Raw genomic sequence first — 20,827 nt, forward strand, 5'->3', positions numbered from 1 at the left:
AGGGAGTGCCTTTTCTACCACTCCTGGTAAAGAACTTGTAGTTTCTTCATCTGTAAGTGGGAATAATAATTACTGTCTCTACAGAAAATAATTTGAGAAACAGACTAGAAAATAAATGGGAAAACAATTAATGAGATGTAAGGCCTAGGGACATGCTGTTCTTAATAAGACTGGCAACACTTTATAAAAGTTTACAACTGATGTACACTTCGGGACAAATGTCTGAGTCCCACTTTCCTTGGAGTAATTTTAGCAGAGACTCTTAGTGATGTCATAACGTGTCTCCCTTTTGTCCCAGGTTTTTCTAATAAGACCAGTGTCTCCGAATGACAGTTAAATCAGTTGGTGGCAACATGATGACATGAAATAACCTTTCTGAGCACCTCCTTAACCACTCAAAGGCTTTGGATAGTAAGAGCATTTGATGTTAGTTGGAGTGGAATTTAGAAGTGGACTAAGGAAGCACAGGAAAGAGATGAAAATGTCCTGATACCCTTTTGCCCTCTCTTTGGCTGAATCTATCTCATCTTTCTCTGGTCTTGGGCCTCACAGATTAACAGGACTGAAGGTAGTGATAAAGTTAGCACTTTACACCAGAGCATTTATTATACAAGACCTCTGATGATAACTTTTCCTTCCAGGTCAAGGTGGTCCTTGAAAAAAGTGACAAATTTGATATTCTAATGGCTTCGAATGAAATAAATGCCACAGGGCACCAGCAGACCGTTGTCGTTCCCAGTGAGGATGGTGCAACTGTTCTTTTCCCGGTCAAACCAACACATGTGGGGGAAATTCCTATCACAGTCGCGGCGTTTTCACCTGCTGCTTCTGATGCTGTTACCCAGAGGGTGTTAGTGAAGGTAAATATTTGGAGTCTCCAATAAACAAATTGGAAACATGTAAATGAAAAGAAACAGAAGATTTTTTTTTAGTTCGATTTGTTGGCGAGGCCTAGTGGGTCATCGCCCCCACCCTTCTGGTAATGCCTAATTGTTTTCTCATCTGTATGTAAAAGTGTATTACATTTTGGAAATAGCTGCCAATTTCCTCTTTACATTTATAGTGTGACTGTAAAGCGAGTCTCTTTTGCAGTCAGTTATATTTACAAATCATGTTCCTTTGGGGTCCTATTAAATCATGTTAAGTTGGCATGTAGATTTTGATTTTGTAATTCCTCAGCACAGATAGAAGACATTTTGCAGATTTTTTTTAGAGAACACTGTGCACAAAAAGATAACTCGGCATAGTGCATAATAAGCACTTGTGCCCTGTGGGGAGGCAGTCCTGAGTTCAAATTCCAGCTCTGTCAAATGTGACTTTGGGCAAGGTATTTAATCTCTCTGGTTAATGATGGAACCTGCCTCAGAGAGTTTTTCTCATCATCTTTTCATTTTCCCTTTTGTCATTCCCATTGCCATTTCATGAAATGGTTTGTCTAATTTAACTAGAGGGTAAACACTTATTAACAGGTTTGAAGCAAGAGTCAAGGAATGGTAGGTGCTTCCCTCACCGCACACACACTATAGACACAATGGGCCGGATGTTAGTTCTATTGTCTGCACACAGTGCTCTGTAAACAGAGGAGGGGGGACCACATTAATTGTGTTGCTTTTGTGTCGACAGGCTGAAGGAATAGAAAAATTATATTCACAATCCATCTTATTGGACTTGACCGACAACAAGCTACAGACTATGCAGAAAACTTTGAGTTTCTCCTTTCCTCCCAATACAGTGAGTGGTAGTGAAAGAGTTCAGATCACTGCAATTGGTAAGAATGGAGTAAAGCACCATCACTACTGGTTCATTTATATGTGATGATATATATTTTCATCTATTTGTAGATGTACCATACTTGATTTGGTCAGAATGAGAAGAGGTCGCAACAAGTTTTTAGTTGGTATCAAATAGAAAGGCTAGCAGGATTATAGCAGAAAGACTAGCAAAGATATGTGTCCTAAACCAATTCTTCTCCATGTTCAATGTGCATATGAATCAGCTGGAGGTCTTGTTTAAAGGCAGATTCTGGCATGAAGGCCTGGGCTGGGGCCTGGGGTTCTGCATTTCAGACAAACTCCCAGGTGATGCTGGTGCTTCTGGTCTGCAGAGCACTTTTTGAGTAGTGAGGCCCTCCTATAATGTGGCTGCAGGGGGAGGTTATTTCTAAGAGCAGAACTGGCTTCTGTGGCTCTCAAGTCTGGTAAGTCTTGGAGTCTTCTGTGGCACTCTTCAATCAGAATTTCTTGGGCCAAGGCCAGGGTATGTGTATTTTGAAAAGGTTCCAAAAGTACTTCTGATAACTAAAAGCAGAGAACTACAGCTGAGGGCAGTTGTCCGTACAGGACCCGAGTCACCTTTACAGCAGGGAGATACCCTCTGACTCCTGGCACCCTCCCCAGTCTCCCCCTCTGCACCCCTAAAAGGGCTTTTGGATCAGCTGTTAAACGCAGCTCCCACACAGTCCGTTTATATAGTTGTGCTTTAAAAAAGCTTGAAGGGAATGTTTAGGTTAATGACATCTAAATTGTTGTGTTTTCAAGGTGATAGGACTTAAACACCTTCTCAGGTATTCTTGTTCAATCTCATCTGCATGTGGAATGCTTTTTATTATAACCCCAAGTAACTGATTCCTCTATAGAGGGCTTTCTTTGGAGCCTTAGATATGACTCCTTAAAAAGAATTAAATAAGCTACTTATTTAGGGGAATAAAAATTCTGCCTAGGCATGTCCCACAGCTATGGATGCTGGGAGGATTCAGCCCATGCACACATACACACACACATGCATGAACACACACGCACACAAAGGGAAGTAGCCTTGACTTTTAAATGTGTACCACCACGCCGTATGCTGGAATGAGTCTGTCTGGGGTCATTGAAGTACTCTGAGGTATACTTTTTAAGCTTGACATAAAGAATGATCCAAGTTTTATTTTTATATAGTGTTTATTTTAAAGAGACTATTTGGTAGCTCAGAATGTATGAATACTAGCTTGCTTCTTTGAATTTTGATGGTCTAAGTTTATATTCACTCTGAATATTAGAAACATAACCTGCAGTGGTAATATTCCTGCTTTTATGTATATCTTTGTGTTAACATCTAAAGTTTGACATCATGGTAGAGTGGCTGCAGCCTACTCATAGGAATGAATCCTTCCTCTCTTTTTGGACTTTTTTTAAAATCAGATTTTTCACTACGTATTTGGAGTTGGAATGGAGTAAGTTTCTAAATGACACAGAATGTGCTCCATACAGCTCAGCCTCAGTGGAGTCAGGATTAAAACTCAGCCATCATATTCCTGAATTTTTATTTACTTTCCTGAATCATGATGTTACAATGCGGGTAGAGAAGTCTTTCAAACATGTTTTGTTTAATTTTATATTACTAACTTTGAACAATATTCCTAATCCTTTTTAATTCTGAAAGTCATTGAAATGTTTATATTTGTTCTACTTTGTTATTGCTATATAAAGCACATTGAAAATGTTGCAATTTCTATCTTTTAAAAAATTATATCTGAAGTATTTGTGGCATATTAGTAAGAAATCAGATTGAAGTTCTGTTTGTACAAAGAATACTAATTTAAAAAACATTTCTTTCGTATATAAGAACAATGGTTTGCGAATGGTTAATTCCTGACATTTTTGTTCAAGATTTATTTTTTAAACTTGTTTTTTGTCTGGTGTATGCCTATATCTTTACCTGAGCTAAGAAATGTCCTAACTTGTCATGTAATCTGCAAGTTCAGTGTCACCATATTACTGTTTATTAGAGCAGTCATCCTAAAAACCTGATGTACAGTTTCTCTTCTGTCCTAAGCGCTGGATACCTTCTGTTCCCAGTGGAGGTCTCCTCTCCACCAACGGGCACAGGTGTTGAGGGTTTGCTGAATGTGTTGAATATCTTGTGCTTTCAGGAGATATTCTTGGTTCTTCCATCAATGGCTTAGCCTCATTGATTCGGATGCCTTACGGCTGTGGTGAACAGAACATGATAAATTTTGCTCCAAATATTTATGTTTTGGATTACCTGACTAAAAAGAAACAACTGACAGAGAATTTAAAAGAAAAAGCCCTTTCATTTATGAGACAAGGTAAGCATTTTAGAAACATGCTTTAATTTGTAATTTTTTTTAAGGCAGAGTTCACTCTAGACCGTTTTATAAAACAGGCAGATTCTGTCTTTGCTATGTGGTGGTGGGACTTTGCAATGTGATTGTGTGGGAATGTGCTAGGAGTGTGTGCTCACTGTTTACGAATTGCTGCTAAAGTGTTTGTTTGTTAAGGGGTTAATTTATGGAGGGGTTTGTATTTTTATAAGGGACCTGAAATTTAAAACTACTAAAAAATTGAAAGGGATGAGTGTTTTTTATTCATTAAGCATTGAGTGCCAGGGTTCCTTCGAGTGCTGAGGCAACAGAGGAATTCCCTATGCGGTGGAGGAGGCAGTCTGTCCGTAAGCACTTGTGGTGGGGACCTTCTCTGTGCATGCCAAATGTCAAGCAGATGGTTAGGAGAGAAATGTTTGTATGGGGAGGCCCTGCAACCCTCAGGTCAGAGTCCAGAGCGGTGGTGACTGTACCGTGACTTTCTGAGAAGCTGATACTGTTTGTGGACACCAGATACTTTGTGTTTGCAACTTGCTCATACCAATGGTTAACATTGGTTGAGTGCTTACTAAATGGTAGGCAGTGTTCTAAAACCTTTACGACTAATATGTCATTTAATGCTCATACTTAGTGTTAGTGTCATCCTTCTATTTTTACAGATGAGGAAACTGAGTCACAGAAAAGTTAACTAACTTGCTCAGGGTCATACACCAAGTAAGTGGCAGAGCTGGGATTTGAACTCCAAGTGCTCTCTGGTATAATAGTGGGTGCCATGCTAAAAACAAATGAGATCTTTGCCCATTGCCATAATGATTATATTTAAGGATGTGAGTAAAAATATTTGAAGTTGTCATAATTTAACTCTGCATCTTTTGAAAAGTTGTATTCAAAATTTAATTTGGCTACTTTCAAGAGGATGGCATGTAGGAATGAAACTGTTGTGAAGATTAAATGAGACATTTTACACTAGTTAGTTGCATCTAACTAGGGAGTTAGGGTCTAAATCAGCAAGTGAATCTTGCCCCTTCTACCTCTGAAAACGAGTGGGAAATTCTTCCACAGTTTTCATCCCGTGGCAGACTGTTCCGCTTGAGCACCGTCATGGCTCACGTGGACTGCTCCAGTGGCTTCCGAAATAGACTCTGCTTCTAGGCTCACAGTCTCCACATGTTATAAAAGAGAACTTTTGGTAATTTCAAAATCATGTCACCTCCTTGCTCAAAATCTCCAGTGGGTTCTTGGCCTCATCCTACAAGGTCCTGAGCGAGCTGGACGGGCCTCCGTCTTCCACCTTGTCTGATGCTGCCGGCGTTTGGGTCCCTGTCTGGCCACACCTGGAGCTTCAGGACCTTTAAACATGTCCTTCTTCTCCTGGGAGGCTCTTGCCTCCAATCTTTTAGTGGCTGGCTCCTTCTCCTCATTCAGGTGGTGTTTTTCTGATTGGTGTTTCCTGCCCATTTAGTAACTCTCATTTATATTAATTTTATTTTATTTACCACACTTAAAAGATTATTTCAAATTATCTTAAAAATTATTTTTATTGTAATGACCTGTCTCCTGCACTAGAAGATAAGCTCCCTGCCAGTGGGGACCATGTTTAATATCTCCTCCATTGTATCCCTGTATGAATACACCTCAATGAATACAGAGTGGATATATTTGTACCTCAATAAATACAGAATGGATGAACACATTACTACTAATATTAACTTCTTTGGGCCTTAGGTTCATCATCTCAATGTGGTAATTGGACCTAGAAGGTCTCTCAAGTGCTTCCACAATGTGGTCATTATTTATAAACACTAGGCCCTTGCATGTTCTTATCAGCTGGGAAACGTGGCCAGTGGTGTCCGTGTTCCACCTTTTGGGCTGGCGGACTGGCTGATGGAGGGCAGTCCAGTGGCGCTCCCCTAAACACATCATCTCCCACGCTGGACCGAATCACATTTCAACGTAGTGCACAAAAACTTCTTGGTATAATGATTTTCATTATGAAATCAGTGTCTTATTTCAGAGATTCTGTTTTTTCTTTTGCCATCACATTTGCCAAAATCCTTTAAATATACCGTAGTTGTTTTTATTTTTTAAGGAATTAAAGTGGCTTTGGCATGAGTCATGATTATATTATTTAAATGTCATTTATGAACAGCGCATTGTTTTACTTAAATCATGCTTGGCCCAGGAGCCCTGTAACCTAACCCATTGTTTTTTGGTCAAAACAACAGCTACATCATTGAATGAAGTGTCTTTTGCTGTCAAAAGAAAAATAGAACCGTAAAAGGAAAGCTGTTTTTGATAAGGACTGGAAATCCTGAATCTGCTAATTAGAGATTTAAAACACTTGTTTTCCTCAAATATTTAAATCATAGTGCCTGCAGCTCAATTTTTCATGTGGGACTCAGACCAGGCTTAGTTGAAAACATATTATATTTTCCCTGTTGAAATAAAATAGGAAAAAAGCAGGTTTCAGAAGTCTGGTGCTACATTTGGTCATCACAGGGATGGCTGGAGGCAGCAATGAAGGTGTTATAAGGAAATGTGGTCAAGTTCTCACTTTCCTTTTCATGTCATAAAGAGTAAGGGAGTTGATAAGGATTACTCATCTTTTAGTACGGAGAATATTTTTATCAACTTTTTTTTTTAACCAGAGAAAGTGATTGATATAGTAACAGGGAGCTGATTTTACTTTTATTCGTGTGCAATTTTGACACTTGAGGTAAACCACATCAACTTAGGGTTGGAATGCTACTGTTCTCACGTGTCTTCATGACTAGCACTTTCATATTTACTATGATAAATTTTAAATACTTTACATTTGTGGCTATTTCAAAGGAAGGTCATGACCCAGTAAGTCTGTGTCTTTTCTGGCCTTTTATAAATGACAGTTCATGTGGCATTATCCCAGCAGCCTCTGGACTTCCTCTGTATTTTAATCTTCAGGGTGTCTGTTAATTCTGATTATACTATTATTACTTTCTGACTCAAGAGCTATTATTTTTTAACTCAAGAGCTATTCATAAAACTATGAACTTAAAGGCTATATTCTTACTTCCTCATAAACACTTGGAAAACACCATACTTTTGCCTTTCTCACTCATCGTGATGAAAAGTCTCCAACTTAGGTGACTACATTGGAACATTGAGTTGTGGTATTAACGAGAAACATTACAGCTGAGTCAACAATGTGCTTTTCTGCACGTGGAGTGGATGGTTTGGAGGACAAGCAGCCAAGGGGTTCTGTCATGATGCATGGCTGGTGTTGGACGAGGAACGGAGCCTCACAGGAGACTCCCACCCAAACAGCCAGATGAGCTCCTCTCTTTGGGTTCTAATTCTCTCCTTTATTTTGCCATGGGTGCAGGGCTGGTGATTTAGATTCTCAGCTTTATCTAAGCCAGCTCTAGAAATACGCTCCCAGCGGGAGATTGTCTGTGAGTCCTTTCCCCTCTCTGGGCTGGCTGCCCCTGGTGGAAGAATGGTGCTAGTTGTTGATATTAATGGGGACTGTTGGAGGTCAGCCACGTGGGGGTAATTTCCATAAGCACTGACCTCATCTCCATGAGCTCATCGCTCTGACCGGTTTTACATAACTCATACTTGGAACTGCAGTTGTTGATGTGATCTCGGGGCTTGGAGGCACATGGTCTTCCTCTTGAAGTTGGTCCTTCCTTTCGCAGAGGCACTGCCTGTGCTGATGATGGGCCCTGAGCCTTTCCTTCTTTCTTTTCTCCTCTCTTCTTTTCCGCTGCTTTCTTCTCTCCTCCCTTCCCCTCCTCTCCTCTGTCAGGTTGGGTTCATAGTTCAACTTTACCTGGTAGATTTAGTGTTGAAGTGGAAATCGAGGGAGAATGCCTTGGACTCTTTTGCTAATTTCCTTTGTGAGTGTTAGAAAATTATTCTGCTTCTCTGCGATCCTTGGCTGGCTCTGAAAAAGGAAGTGATTTCATTTTTTTTTAACATTATAGGGAAACTAAAACATGTTAAAGTGAACTAAGGTGATATGAATAATGCCTATCATTTAACTTTTTTTCATTCTTATTTGGCTTTTTGAATATGTCAATCATTAATATCCTTTAAAAAGTCAAACTTATTCTGAAAGGCATATGCAAAGGGTGTCTGCGCCTGTTGTGTCGCTTCTCCTTACCCTTGTAGGCAACTTAACTTCTTCAGTTTCTAGGTTCTCTGTCCCTGTCTCTGCTGAACTTAACATACACACATGTCTTCTTGTTTTTTTTTTTTTTTTTACACAAAAGGTAGTATCTACATATGCTACTTTAGACTTTGTCCTTTTCACTTAATAATATTTCCAGCAAATTACTACACATCAGTTCAGAGAAACAGACCTTATTCTTTTTAGTGCACATACACAACATACCGCGTTGTGTATGTGCACTAAAGTTTACTTACTCAACCAGTGTGTAATTTTGGGACATTTAGGTTATTTCTAATATGCTTGCAATTGCAAACAATGCTTCAGTGAATAATCTTTTGCACGTGCATGTTGCTTTGTTGGAGGTGTATCTTCAGGATAGATTCTTAGAAGTGGGATTATTGGGTCAAAGGGGCCCAGGGGTGTCCAACCTTTTGGCATCTCTGGGACACACTGGAAGAAGAATTGTCTTGGGCCACACATTAAGTACACTGTGACATGTAATCACACAAAAAAGTCTCATAATGTTTTAAGTAAATTTACGATTTTGTGTTGGGTCACATTCATAGCCATCCTGGGCCACATGCAGCCCACAAGCCATGGGCTGAACCCCCCTGGACATTTTTCTACACAGGAGTTTACTGTTCTGAACTCCCTCCAGCAGTGGTGGGTACTGGTCGCCTTATAGCCTCCCCAGTGGGGTGAATAGTCAAGCTTTTGAATCTTTGCTAAGGTGATGGATGAGGAATGGCATCTCAATTAGTTTTAATTTGCATTTCGCTTATTATGAAAATGAACATTTTTCATATATTAAGGTCCATCTTTCTTTGTTTTTTATGAAATGTCTGTTCTTTTATCCATTCTTTCCTATAGGTTTAAATATTTTTTCTCTAAGTTTAAAAATGTTCTTCATATATATGTATAAATATATTGTAATAATATATGTACATATACATAATATTTATATATTAAATTAGGAATATTAGCCATTTGTTTCTCTTATATGTTACAAAAATCTTCTTCTAATTCATGATCTTTTAACTTTGTTAATAGTGTATTTTGCCAGAAAAGGTAAAAACAAAATTTTTGTAGTCAAATTTGTCAACTTAAAAAAAATTGGTTGGAAAGCCTTTCCTTCCACCTATATTACAAAATAATACCTATTGCTTATTGAGAGCTTGCCATGTAAAAAGTACTGTGCTAAGGACTTTCCATACAGTAATCATTGAAAGAAGTCTCTGAGTTAATAGGAAACAGCAGTTTTGCCGAAAGCTAGGCCTTGGGTAAGGCCTAGTTTCAATACCTACCAGCTGTGTGACCTTGCATGTGAGTTCCACTTTTGTCATCTTTAAAAAGGGATAACAATGGCGTCGACATCACAGGGTGGTTGTGAGAATGACCTGGGTCCTGAGAGGGCTTTGAACAGTTCCTGACACGTAGTCAGTGTTTGGGTAAAGGTTGGCTATTTAATGACTGTGCCATGATATTTTAGTTTTAAATGTAAAGATTATAAACTAACATCCCCTTCTTTAAGCAAAATTCTATCATCGTTTAAATGTTAATGTGTATTTCTTTTACCATGGGCCTTGAAGATCACCATGAAGCAGTGTCTTGTTTTTCTGAATGTTATGTCTCCCTGTAGCTTACATCAGCTCCACAGAGCTGGGGTTTCCTGCGGAGAGGCTCACTGGGAAAAGTTGGGGACATGGCAAGACCAGATTAACTATGATTTAAAAATATTAATACTCATGTTTTATTAATCAAATATGAATAATTATACTTTTTGATGCTTCTAAAGTGTGATATTCATAAAGTAAAAATGTTTATTACAAGAATTTATGAGGAATTAAATTCAACACGTTAACCAATGTTGGCGGTGGCCGGGCTCCATGTGCCATGCTGAAGGCTTATGGTGTGTGCCCTACCTGCTTGTAATGGAATCCTGTACTTTTCAGAAGAATTCTTGGTTATCAGAGAATCATCAGAGAATACCTGGAGTTTGAAATGGTTTTGGCTCTTGCTTATGCTAGATTTTTAATGATAAATTATTGCTATTTTAATTTCATTTTTAGCAAGTTATTCTGTTGTGGGTTCTTTGGTGAATCTTTAGTGTTCAGCCTATAATTTCTGAGTCACTGGACTTTGAGACCTGCATGCATCACTGAGCAACTATGAAACATCTGCCTCTTATTTGCCATCCTTTATTTGCAAATATGAAACATCTGCTTTTATTAAAGCAGATACATGGACCTTAACCCCCTTCCCAATTTATTTCTATAATGAGACCTCATTACTACCATGAAGGGTTTTTTTCTTTTCTTAAGTGAAAACTTGGAATTGATGTGGTGGGCAGACCAGTTGGTCCTTGGTTTACCTCGGCTGACCATGGCCAAAAAATTTTAGAGGCACTGTCTTTGATTATTCAACAATTCGCTCTTCCTCCAACCCCCTCTGTTGCTGGCCTAAAAGTAGAAAGCATTTTTACTTTCTGTGTTAGCTTTAAACTTTAGTAATTCTATTTTAGTTTTTTCTTAGGTAGCAAACAATTTTACATGACCAGGTATTGAAACCATTGGAGTGAAAACTATAGAGCTAAATAAAACTCTGCCTTTAATTTGCTTGCTTTTGAATGGCTGGAATTGTCTATGTTATAGTATTCCTCTGAATTTACTTTATTTTGGGAATATGATAGGGTTATTTTAGGCATTCTGCTAGAAAAGTTCTGGTATGTTAAATTTTCTACAGCACTTACCATGGAAAGTAGTCAATATTAGTTGTTGATTTGATGTCTTTTTCCTTCCCATTCTCTGCCCATGTTTCCTCAGTATGAATGCATGATCAGAAACTTCCATTCATTGCAAGTTGATTACATTGCTGATCTATTTTGGTGCCCTTAGGTTACCAGAGAGAACTTCTCTACCAAAGGGAAGATGGCTCTTTCAGTGCTTTTGGAAATGATGACCCATCTGGGAGCACTTGGTAAGTTTTTTGCTGACAGAACAAACCATCATGGAATGGGCCCTCACTGGTCACAATGGCCATGGAATTGATGGATGTGTCATATATATAATGGCTCCGGGGCTGCACTTCTCATAGCTTGTCTTTTGAAGAGATTCTCCTTTTTAAATATGATTTTAAAACACTAACAAAGCAAGTATTTTTGTTTAGAAAAGATAGGTCATAAATCCTCTTTTAGTGGAAAAAGCAGAAATAAAAATACCACATGATGATGGTAAAGCTGTCAAGAAAAATCAGTTAGAAATACCAGGTGATTGTGATATAGCTTTTCCTTTAATTTGTTATGATCAACATGAATTTTGTGTTAATGCAGTCAGTGTAGTTTCTTTAGGGGTTTTTTTGTGTGTGTGCAAACAGTGATGGAATTAAATAATGAATATCTAGAGTTTCTTCCAGAATGGAATATCTGCATGGCTGATTTTGGATGATTACTCTCTCTCCTTGCTATCTCTTACTATTTTCAATTCACTCAGAAAAAGACTTACTGTATCAGTCAGGTTGGACAGGGCATGCTGTGGTAACAAATAACCCATCTAAGTAGCTTATTAACAGTTTTTTTCTTAAATATGCTGCATTTCCACTATAGGCCAGTAGGGGGCTGTACAGTCTATGCTTCAGCTGCCACCATCTCATCTCACCTGGAAGCTCCAGGTTTGCCTCTCTCTGAGTGGGAGAAGGCTGGAGTATGTGGCACTGGCAACTGGATGCTTCAGCCTGGGTGTAACATTTCTTTTCACTTTATCATTATCACTGCTGGTCATGTGGCCACGCTTAACTTCAGGGAGGCAAGGAAGTGAATTCCACTGCATCCTCAAAGTAAAAGAACTGGATATTATTGAATATTAGTAATGTTTGCCACACTAAATCTTTTACAGGATGAAACAGATCTGGTTCAAATTTTCTTTTGGCGTGAGTCAGGGTATAGATCCATAAATAGAGAAATTTCAGTGTTTTATTGCTTGGCATTCTTTTTGCCTCAACATCTAGTGATCAGCCAACTTTTTCTGTAAAGGTTCAGATAGTAAATATGTTAGGCATTATAGACCACATGGTGTCTGTGTTGCACATTCTTCCCTCTCCTCTCATCCCTCTTTTTTTCCCTTTAAAAACCATTTTTAAATGGGAGGTGGAGGGGGAGAGGTATGAAAAACAGACTCTGGGCTGCATTTGGCCCAAGGACCAGATCTGGCCCCACAGATTTGGCCCACAGGCTATAATTTGCTGACTCCTGTTCTGTAGGAAAGAAAACATCAATTTCCTCCATTTAACAGTATGACAGTTTCTGATCTCATATACATTATCCACAACTTAAAGGCTAAATGAAGTAATGTAATGAGTTCATCCTTAGTAAATACCTAGAACAGTCCAAAGATGAATAATCTTAGACAATTTATTTGACTGTCTCAGAGCATCAAATTCTCAATCTATAAAATAATGAGGCTGCATTAGAGTATTTCTAAATTTCTTCCTAATTTTGATATTTTATAAGTTGACCTAATATTTCTTTGCCATGCTCTAGTGGAAACGAGGTCCAGGGTTGTTTGTCACCTCTTTGTCATTTTCTTCCCTCTGTTTCTTCATCAGTGACTCTCTTTGGTGACTCTTCTGATGGGGAAAGAAGTGTTATTATCGTTGGTGTTTTCTTGCTCAGAGTTATTTGGAGGACTTTATAAATTATATTTTATGCAATCCCTCCTCTTTTTTTTTTTTTTACCAAGGTTGTCAGCCTTTGTTTTAAGATGTTTCCTTGAAGCTGATCCTTACATAGATATTGATCAGAATGTGTTACACAGAACATATACATGGCTCAAATACCGTCAGAAATCCAATGGTGAATTTGGGGAGCCAGGAAGAGTGATCCACACTGAGCTTCAAGGTGGCAATAAAAGTCCTATAACACTTACAGCTTATATTGTGACTTCTCTCCTGAAATATAAAAAGTATCAGGTATTTAATCTTTAACTTCATAAATGATGGGTGGGAAATCACAAGAAAGGTAGGTCTTGATGGATCAAATATGTATCTGGAAACAAATAGTTTTGTAATTTTATATCACATTCAAAGTCTGAATTTGGTTCTTATTTGCTTTACATTTGTGGCCACATTCCAAAATCTGAAAATCAAAATATTGACCCACTGTCTCAGAGTAACTAAGAGAATTCTAGAAATGCTTTCCAATAAAAAAGGTTGTACTTGCTGTTGGTAAGATAAGTCAATATGTATTTTGTCATTGGAAAGGTTAATTTCTTGGGGGACAGACAATTCTTCAGAATTTGGGAGTGCATTCTAGCAAATTTAGGTTGTGAAAGTTTTTTTGATTTCTAAAATATCACTGAGCAGTTACCCTGTCTGCTAATTTAGTACAAAGTAAATTGACACTCTAAAGAAGCATGTTACATGGGCACAGATGTCTGGATGAGAGTGCGCATACATGGAAAGTTATGCTAATGAGGTTAATTTTGCTCCAGAGCTGTCTTGGTGATTGATGCCTTACTGCTTAATGCTGGCTGCATTTCACATGATCCAAACCAGCCATTGTCTATATTAAACTCCTACTGTTTTCCTAGTCCAGTACTAGGCATTTGAAAGATAAATGTTGCCCTGAATTTAGAGCTTCAGCACCTGAGATCAAATATGAGAAATATCTTTCTTAAGCTATATTTTATGCTTTCACCTGAATCTGTGATATTCAATGGGAGAAACACTGGCAAAAATTCTACTTTTTATTCCCTATAAGAAATGGTGTCTTTTTACTTGTAGAAACTAAAAAGCAGTGTTATTTTCAAAACAAACAGCAAATCTATAAATGTCTATGATCACTGTTGATTCCCATTGCCTAAGACAAGGTCAGGTGGACAGCAGATGATGAAATTATTTTTTGAATAAGTGCTTGAAAATATTTTGGAGGGTTATTTTGAGTGGTATATATTTTTTTCTTTTAAGCCTTATCTTGATGTGCAAGATTCTGTCAACTTTTTGGAATCTGAATTCAACAGAGGAATCTCAGACAACTATACCCTAGCTCTTGTAACCTATGCACTGTCACTCGTGGGGAGCCCCACAGCCAAGGAGGCTTTGAACCTGCTGACTGGGAGAGCAGAGCAAGAAGGTAATACATGGTCCCGTCCCATCTGGGGCTATGAGATTGTCATGCACTGTGAGATATGTAAATTAGGTGAGGAACTCTGGAGGCCAGCTGGGAGCTTGATGACATTTACATCTTTTAAACGGGATGAAAAAGGAGGCACAGATGAGATCACATGGGTATGACGTGGCCACGCTACCGCCCCTCCCCCCGGGAGTTTTCTAGAGAATTTTGGGATGGGGGCTTGGCTATTTTCTTCTTTTAGATATTTTCTGTCAGATGTCAATTATCCTTTGAGTGCTCTCCACCAGTTATGGTTTGGTGGCCTTGAATGGATCTTGGTTTGTGAGAGACCTGGGTTCAAATTCTGACTCTGCTTATTTTTCTTCATGAGCTTTAGTTTCCTGAACTGTAACATTGGAATAGCACCAGTTTTGGGGTTGCTGTGGGGGCTAAAGGAGATGATAATGCACAGTGCCTGCTGCATGGCAGGTGTTCACAAATGTGACTAAAATGGCAATTAATAGAAATGCAAATGCCAAAAATGCCATTAGTAAATTAATATGTATGATATGTTTTCTTGATTGGGGGCTGCTTAGGGGCTACAGCAGGACAAAATGTACAGGTATTGTCACTTCCCAAACGACCTCTGTAGTCAGGGATTCAGGGTGTGTGTGTGTGTGTGTGTGTGTGTAGATAGATGACTGTATCTACCCTATAGTAGATAGTGTATCGATCGATCGATCGATCGATATGGGGGTGAGTGGGCTGAAATAATTGTGGGTAATGTCCACTGATTCAAAAGCCTGTTAATTCAGGAAGGGGTAACTGCAGACTTCTGAGACTGTAAAAACTAATGTATTATTATTATTATTATTAGCAATAAGTTAGACCAAATCCTTATTTCCTATTGTTGTGCTAGGGGCTGGAAAATTATTGCATCGAAGCTGAAGCACTCCTTGACCTTTCTTCTTCTGTACTTGGCTAGGTGGTAGTTATTACACATTCCACTGCATATGATCATCATCTCAATAGTAATGTTTGAGGGGGGGAAGGCACCAAATAAGATGTTCCTCTGGAGGAGACTAGGAATATCTCCAGGAAGATGGTTGAGTTGGCCAGTGTCCCTCATTTTTTTCTTGGGGGTTTCGATTTTGAACTTGTAACACCAACTTTCAGATAATGAAAAAGGAGAGGTTTCCCAGAACATTGGCACTGGTTAATGGCAGATTCCCAGAACAGGGTTCTTTCCAATGTATTCTAAAATATTTTGGGGATGGCCTGGTCAGAAAAATTATGTACATTATCTTCTGGAATATAGTATGTTTTTTTTTTTTATATTTATAGCTGTTTAGCCTTGAGCCAAACATATGGAATTTCTTTTGGGGAAATATTTTCATCAAAACATCTTCACATATAAGCAATAGGAAAAGGATGAAAAATTATAAGCTTTATAGTTTAAAAAGTGACATATAAGTACATGTTTATATGTGTGTGTTGACATACACATATTTTTGCTTGGCATAAATATATACATACATAGAAATATACCTATTTTTATGTTAGTCAAGCAAAACCTAGACCAGCATAAGAACATTTAATGGTATAAAACGTAATTTTTCTGTAATTGCCCAGACTGTTGATACTTCCCTCTTGCAGGAGGCATGCAGTTCTGGGTGTCGTCAGTGTCCAGACTCTCTGAGTCTTGGCAGCCGAGCTCCCTGGATATCGAAGTTGCAGCCTATGCGTTGCTCTCCCACTTCCTGCAGCGGCAGGTTGCTGAGGGCATCCCAATTATGAGGTGGCTAAGCAGGCAGAGAAACAGCTTGGGAGGTTTTGCATCTACACAGGTGAGTGATGATAGTTTTACATTTATTATCCACTTCTCTGTAGTTTTAAGAAGTATGTGGTTGCTTTGTCCATAACTTTATAAAATTACTTGCCAGTGTAAAAGTTTAGTAACTTAAGTCAAAGTTTCAAGTTATTGATTTTAATTTTTTTTCTCAACATGTTTATGTCATATCTGATATTTGTATGGAGTACATTTGTTCCTCATCTATGTTAGCCATTTCATCATCTGTGGTAGCTGATATTGCAGATGGTCAGTTCCATCCAGCAGATAATTTCTGAGCCTCTCCTATACTGTAGGTCCAAGAGATTCAAATACGAGTAAAGGAGAGTTCCGCTCTGAAGGAGGTAGATGAATGTATAGTAGGCTCTTACACATTACTGAACTTACTCTTTGCAGACCTTGGTATATACTCATATGCACAAATGTTTTTCTTTTCTCAACAGGATACCGTTGTGGCCTTGAAGGCCCTGTCTGAATTTGCAGCCTTAATGAACACAGAAAGGACAAATATCCAAGTAACTGTGACAGGGTCCAGTTCACAGAGTCCTGTAAAGTTTCTGATTGACACACAGAACCGCTTTGTCCTCCAGACGGCAGAGGTGTGGGCAAGGGGTGGTTATTTGAAATTGATGTAGATCATTCCTAATGCTGGCAAACTGCTTTATTTCTGTTGTGTTGACCTCAACAAAAACTTGTTGCCAGAGCCCAGTGGAGAGACTGGGAGGAAGGAGTGCATGCCTCCAGTTGAATTTGCTGAGCTGGGGATGGGAACTTTGCAAAAGGAGAAAATGCATGCACTGTCATTTGGGAGAAGAACAAACACTGGTTAAGTTACTGTTCTTTGCAGGCACTGTGCTAAATTTCTTTACATGTGCTATTGCATTTACTTCTCAAACCCAACATTAAGGAGTAAGTACTTTTATCCCATTGTACACATGATAAAACTGAGGCTGAGAGAGAGTTTAAGTAACTTGCTCAACATCATGTTACTGATAACAGCAGAGCTATGATTTGATCCATGGTTGCAAAGACCATGGTCTTTTCAGCTCATGACATGCCTTCATTGGAGAATTGATAAAACCAGTAGTAGAATTCTTACTTTGAAATGGAATAAAGGGCCTGTGCTAGAACCCTAACTTTATCCCCCTGGGTAACCTGGTGGGAGCTTGTGGGTAAGGGATGAAAGTGATAATTTCAAGGCTGGAAACTGAGGAAGAGGGGTTATGAGGAAGGAAAAAAGAAGGAGTAAACTCAGTCACAGGCACTGATGATGTGTTACTGTGTTCTTGGCAAGGTCTGGGGGAATTAGACACTAGCTAAGGGAGGTTAGCAGAGAGAAATGACTGGTTTCCTGTCTTTCATGTGCCAGCCCCTGTGGAAGGGCAGTCCTGTCCATGGCACTGACTTGCCCTCCCAAAGGGCAGAGGCGCAGGTGTGTGGAGAGTGCTCACTTGCTCTGCCTTCACCTGTAATGTGGTTGACCCCTAGCTTTTGGCAGGGAAGGCCATGTAAAGTTCTTATAGCTTTCCACAGATCGCTTATGCTCCTGATGAGGGATGACACTATTCTCTTGTGCTACTTGGAGGGACCTAGATGTGGAAAATTAGCTTCATTCACTTTTCCCTCCCACCTTTATTCAGCTTGCTGCGGTGGAGCCAATTGAAGTTAATATTTCCGCAAATGGTTTTGGATTTGCTGTTTGTCAGGTATGTAATAATGTTAGGTTTTGTTTAACTAAATATGACTCGGTATAACAATTCTTTGGTTTGGGGCGGTGCTAAATCTTCAAGCTAGACAATGTATAAAATCCTTAATGAATTATTTCTATGACTTAGAATAAATCATTCTTTTAAATAAAAGGTATTAGAGATGTGATTAGCTAGTGAGTGGACGATGACTCTGTGGATGGATAATCTATTGGAAAAATATTTCTTGGCTATTATATGCTTTTTGAAGTGAGGATTAAAATTCTCCAATATTATTAATGTGATTTCTTGAGCACTTCAACTTTGTGTTATGAAAATACAGCTTAGAATTAAAATATTATGAGTTGATAAACAAATATGCATTTTACTTACAACTTAATATTCATCTAGTGATATAAAGGTCAATGTAGTATTACCAGTCATTGATATTAATATAGGAAATGTATCTTTTAATGTAAAATCTTCTATAATAGCAAGTGAAACAATTAGAGCAGGGTATTTTTTATGCTCTGGTACAGGAAGAAAATCCAAAGAAATCTATCTTTTATGGTGCAATAGGGGTTAGAATAAAATGGAAGTAGAGTTAAAATATTGAATGAAATAATTATTATACTAAATAATATATGAAAATCATAGGGACTGAAAATCATCTTCATAGAAATTCAACATAATATATGTGATATGACCAAAAATGGTTCTGTGTTTGATTAGAAAAAAACAAACCAAAGAAACCCTGAAAGAATTACTGAGACAATAACAAGTAGCTATTATAGAGAAGAGGTACTTTTTCAAAAACCAGAACAACTATTCTAGACAAGGGAACAGGTGTACTTAGTAAGTAGGGTGGAAGGTCAGGTATAATTTGAGAACGTCCAAGTAATTTTAAGATTATTTTTTTCTGATACTTAGAACAAGTGATTTTTTTTAAATCAAGGGAAAATGATAACAGTTAAAAGGAATGGTATTCAATGAAAAAGATTAAAAGAGAAAAGAGTAATTAAGTTGTATTGGTCTTTACTGATAAAGACCATGTGAAAATTCTTATTCTTAAACTATATTTCTTTTTTTTTCACTTTTTTATTGTTGTTCAAGTACAGTTGTCTCCACTAAACTATATTTCAATGCAAATGGTAAATCTAAAAAACACACAATATTTTAGATAAAATTGAAAAATTGTATACGTATACTTAAGTCACCAAATTGGTTGAAATTCATTCTCGACAAACTAAATGTAGATAAATTACTGAAGCCAAATGATTTTTACTTGAGGTTTGAATCACACAGCAATAAAAATGGCACATACTGGTCAGGATGTTTGTCAGTCCAATGTCAGTATCAACACGCAGAAAACAAAAGGTAGAGACCAGAGGCACTTCTTGTGATGGAGAAAAACATTGCAAAAAGTGGGTTGCCCAGTAGTAGGTATGGAGATTTCCTTTAGTTGGTATTTTTGTAAGTGCCCTTAAAAAAGAAGGGCAAAGAAAACTCTCCCCACCCTCAAGCTGTCCGCCTGCTGAGAAAGGAATTTTTTAAAAAATGAGTAAATTCACAATGGGTACTAGAGGTTTAGTTGTGTGTGTGTGTATGATTTAAATATAAGTAAAAAAATACACAATGGGAAGAAGGCTTGTGAACCTTGGCATCAAAAAAAATGGAAGAGGTAAACAAGTTTAGATTCTAGTTCAACTTGACACGAGGTACACCTAGAAAATTTTGAGTATATTCCCAAGCTTCTGATCCTAGGATCCCTTTGAGAAAAACATCAGTACTCACACTCCATTGGCATTCACGGGCACAGAGAATGTCTATGCTGAAAAAGATCCAGGTGACTTGATAACCATCATTTATTTTATCATCTTTGAAAAATGTTGTATCATCAGCCCTGGCTGATGTAGGTCAGTGGATTGACCAAAGGGTGGCTGGTTCGATGCCAAGTCAGGGCACATGCTTGGTTTGCATGGCAGGTCCCCAGTAGGGGGCACTTGAGAGTCAACCACACATTGATGTTTTTTCACCCTCTCTATCACCCTCCCTCCCCTTCTCTAAAAATAAAGAAAGAAAGAAAAAAAGAAAGAAAGAAAGCAATCTTAAAAAAAGAAAAGAAAAAAAGAAAAACGTGTGATCAAAAAGAATCCTCAGCAGTTGAACAGGTTTTTGTTCAGCTGAGGCTCTTAGATGTTTTTGTTTTGATTTATCTTAGAGTTTCTTAATTTTCCAGTTTGTGAAGAATTACTTCAAATGGGCAGCAGAGCTTCAAAATTAGTGGATACTCTCAAGAAAGTTGGCAATAGTTTCACTTTTCCCCTATATGGAATGTTTTACGTTTTTTGAAAAAAAAACATACCCATGAATATCATTCATGATAGTCTATGACACCAGTTTTGGAATGTTACCTAACAATTTTCTCAATTTAAAAAATAATTTTTTACAAACTCTCATATCACCATTTGTTAATAATGATACTTCGTTAGCTAGTAAAACTAATATTTTTCTAGGTTGGAGATTGTGAAACTAGTTGAGAATCCTTACTTAGCATTTAGAATACATAATGATGTATTCTAATAAGTTATTGCTAATAACTTATTACTAATTTATTATTTATGCTAATTTGTCATTTTTGCAGCTAAATGTTATTTATAATGTGAAAAATCCAGAGTCTTCCAGAAGACGAAGATCTGTCCAAAATCAAGAGGCCTTTGATTTAGATGTGGCTGTAAAAGATAATAAAGATGATATCAATCACTTGAATTTGAATGTGTGTACAAGGTGGGTATGTATTTAAGTCTCCCCTCCTCCTCTTTCTCCTTTAAAAATAAGATTTGTAGATTTAAATGTTTTTAGTTATCTAACTTTATCAATATGTGAAGAGTTACATTTAACAGCGATTTCAGTTGTGCATTATACCTTATTT

General features: G+C 37.9%; 1 protein-coding gene across 1 annotated transcript in view; it reads left to right on the top strand.

Annotated features, from left to right (window-relative positions):
• The window catches only part of CD109 (CD109 molecule), a 123,290-nt gene that overhangs the window by 91,507 nt on the left and 10,956 nt on the right, over positions 1 to 20,827 (top strand). Inside the window, exons 22-31 of the mRNA XM_028510864.2 lie at positions 642 to 860; positions 1,624 to 1,768; positions 3,914 to 4,090; positions 11,153 to 11,234; positions 12,992 to 13,220; positions 14,217 to 14,382; positions 16,018 to 16,208; positions 16,654 to 16,809; positions 17,851 to 17,916; positions 20,540 to 20,682. Coding sequence (XP_028366665.1) covers positions 642 to 860; positions 1,624 to 1,768; positions 3,914 to 4,090; positions 11,153 to 11,234; positions 12,992 to 13,220; positions 14,217 to 14,382; positions 16,018 to 16,208; positions 16,654 to 16,809; positions 17,851 to 17,916; positions 20,540 to 20,682 — 1,574 coding nt within the window. The remainder of the gene's footprint in view (positions 1 to 641; positions 861 to 1,623; positions 1,769 to 3,913; positions 4,091 to 11,152; positions 11,235 to 12,991; positions 13,221 to 14,216; positions 14,383 to 16,017; positions 16,209 to 16,653; positions 16,810 to 17,850; positions 17,917 to 20,539; positions 20,683 to 20,827) is intronic.

This window comes from Phyllostomus discolor, chromosome 4, assembly GCF_004126475.2.
Source record: "Phyllostomus discolor isolate MPI-MPIP mPhyDis1 chromosome 4, mPhyDis1.pri.v3, whole genome shotgun sequence".
Classification (NCBI taxonomy): domain Eukaryota; kingdom Metazoa; phylum Chordata; class Mammalia; order Chiroptera; family Phyllostomidae; genus Phyllostomus; species Phyllostomus discolor.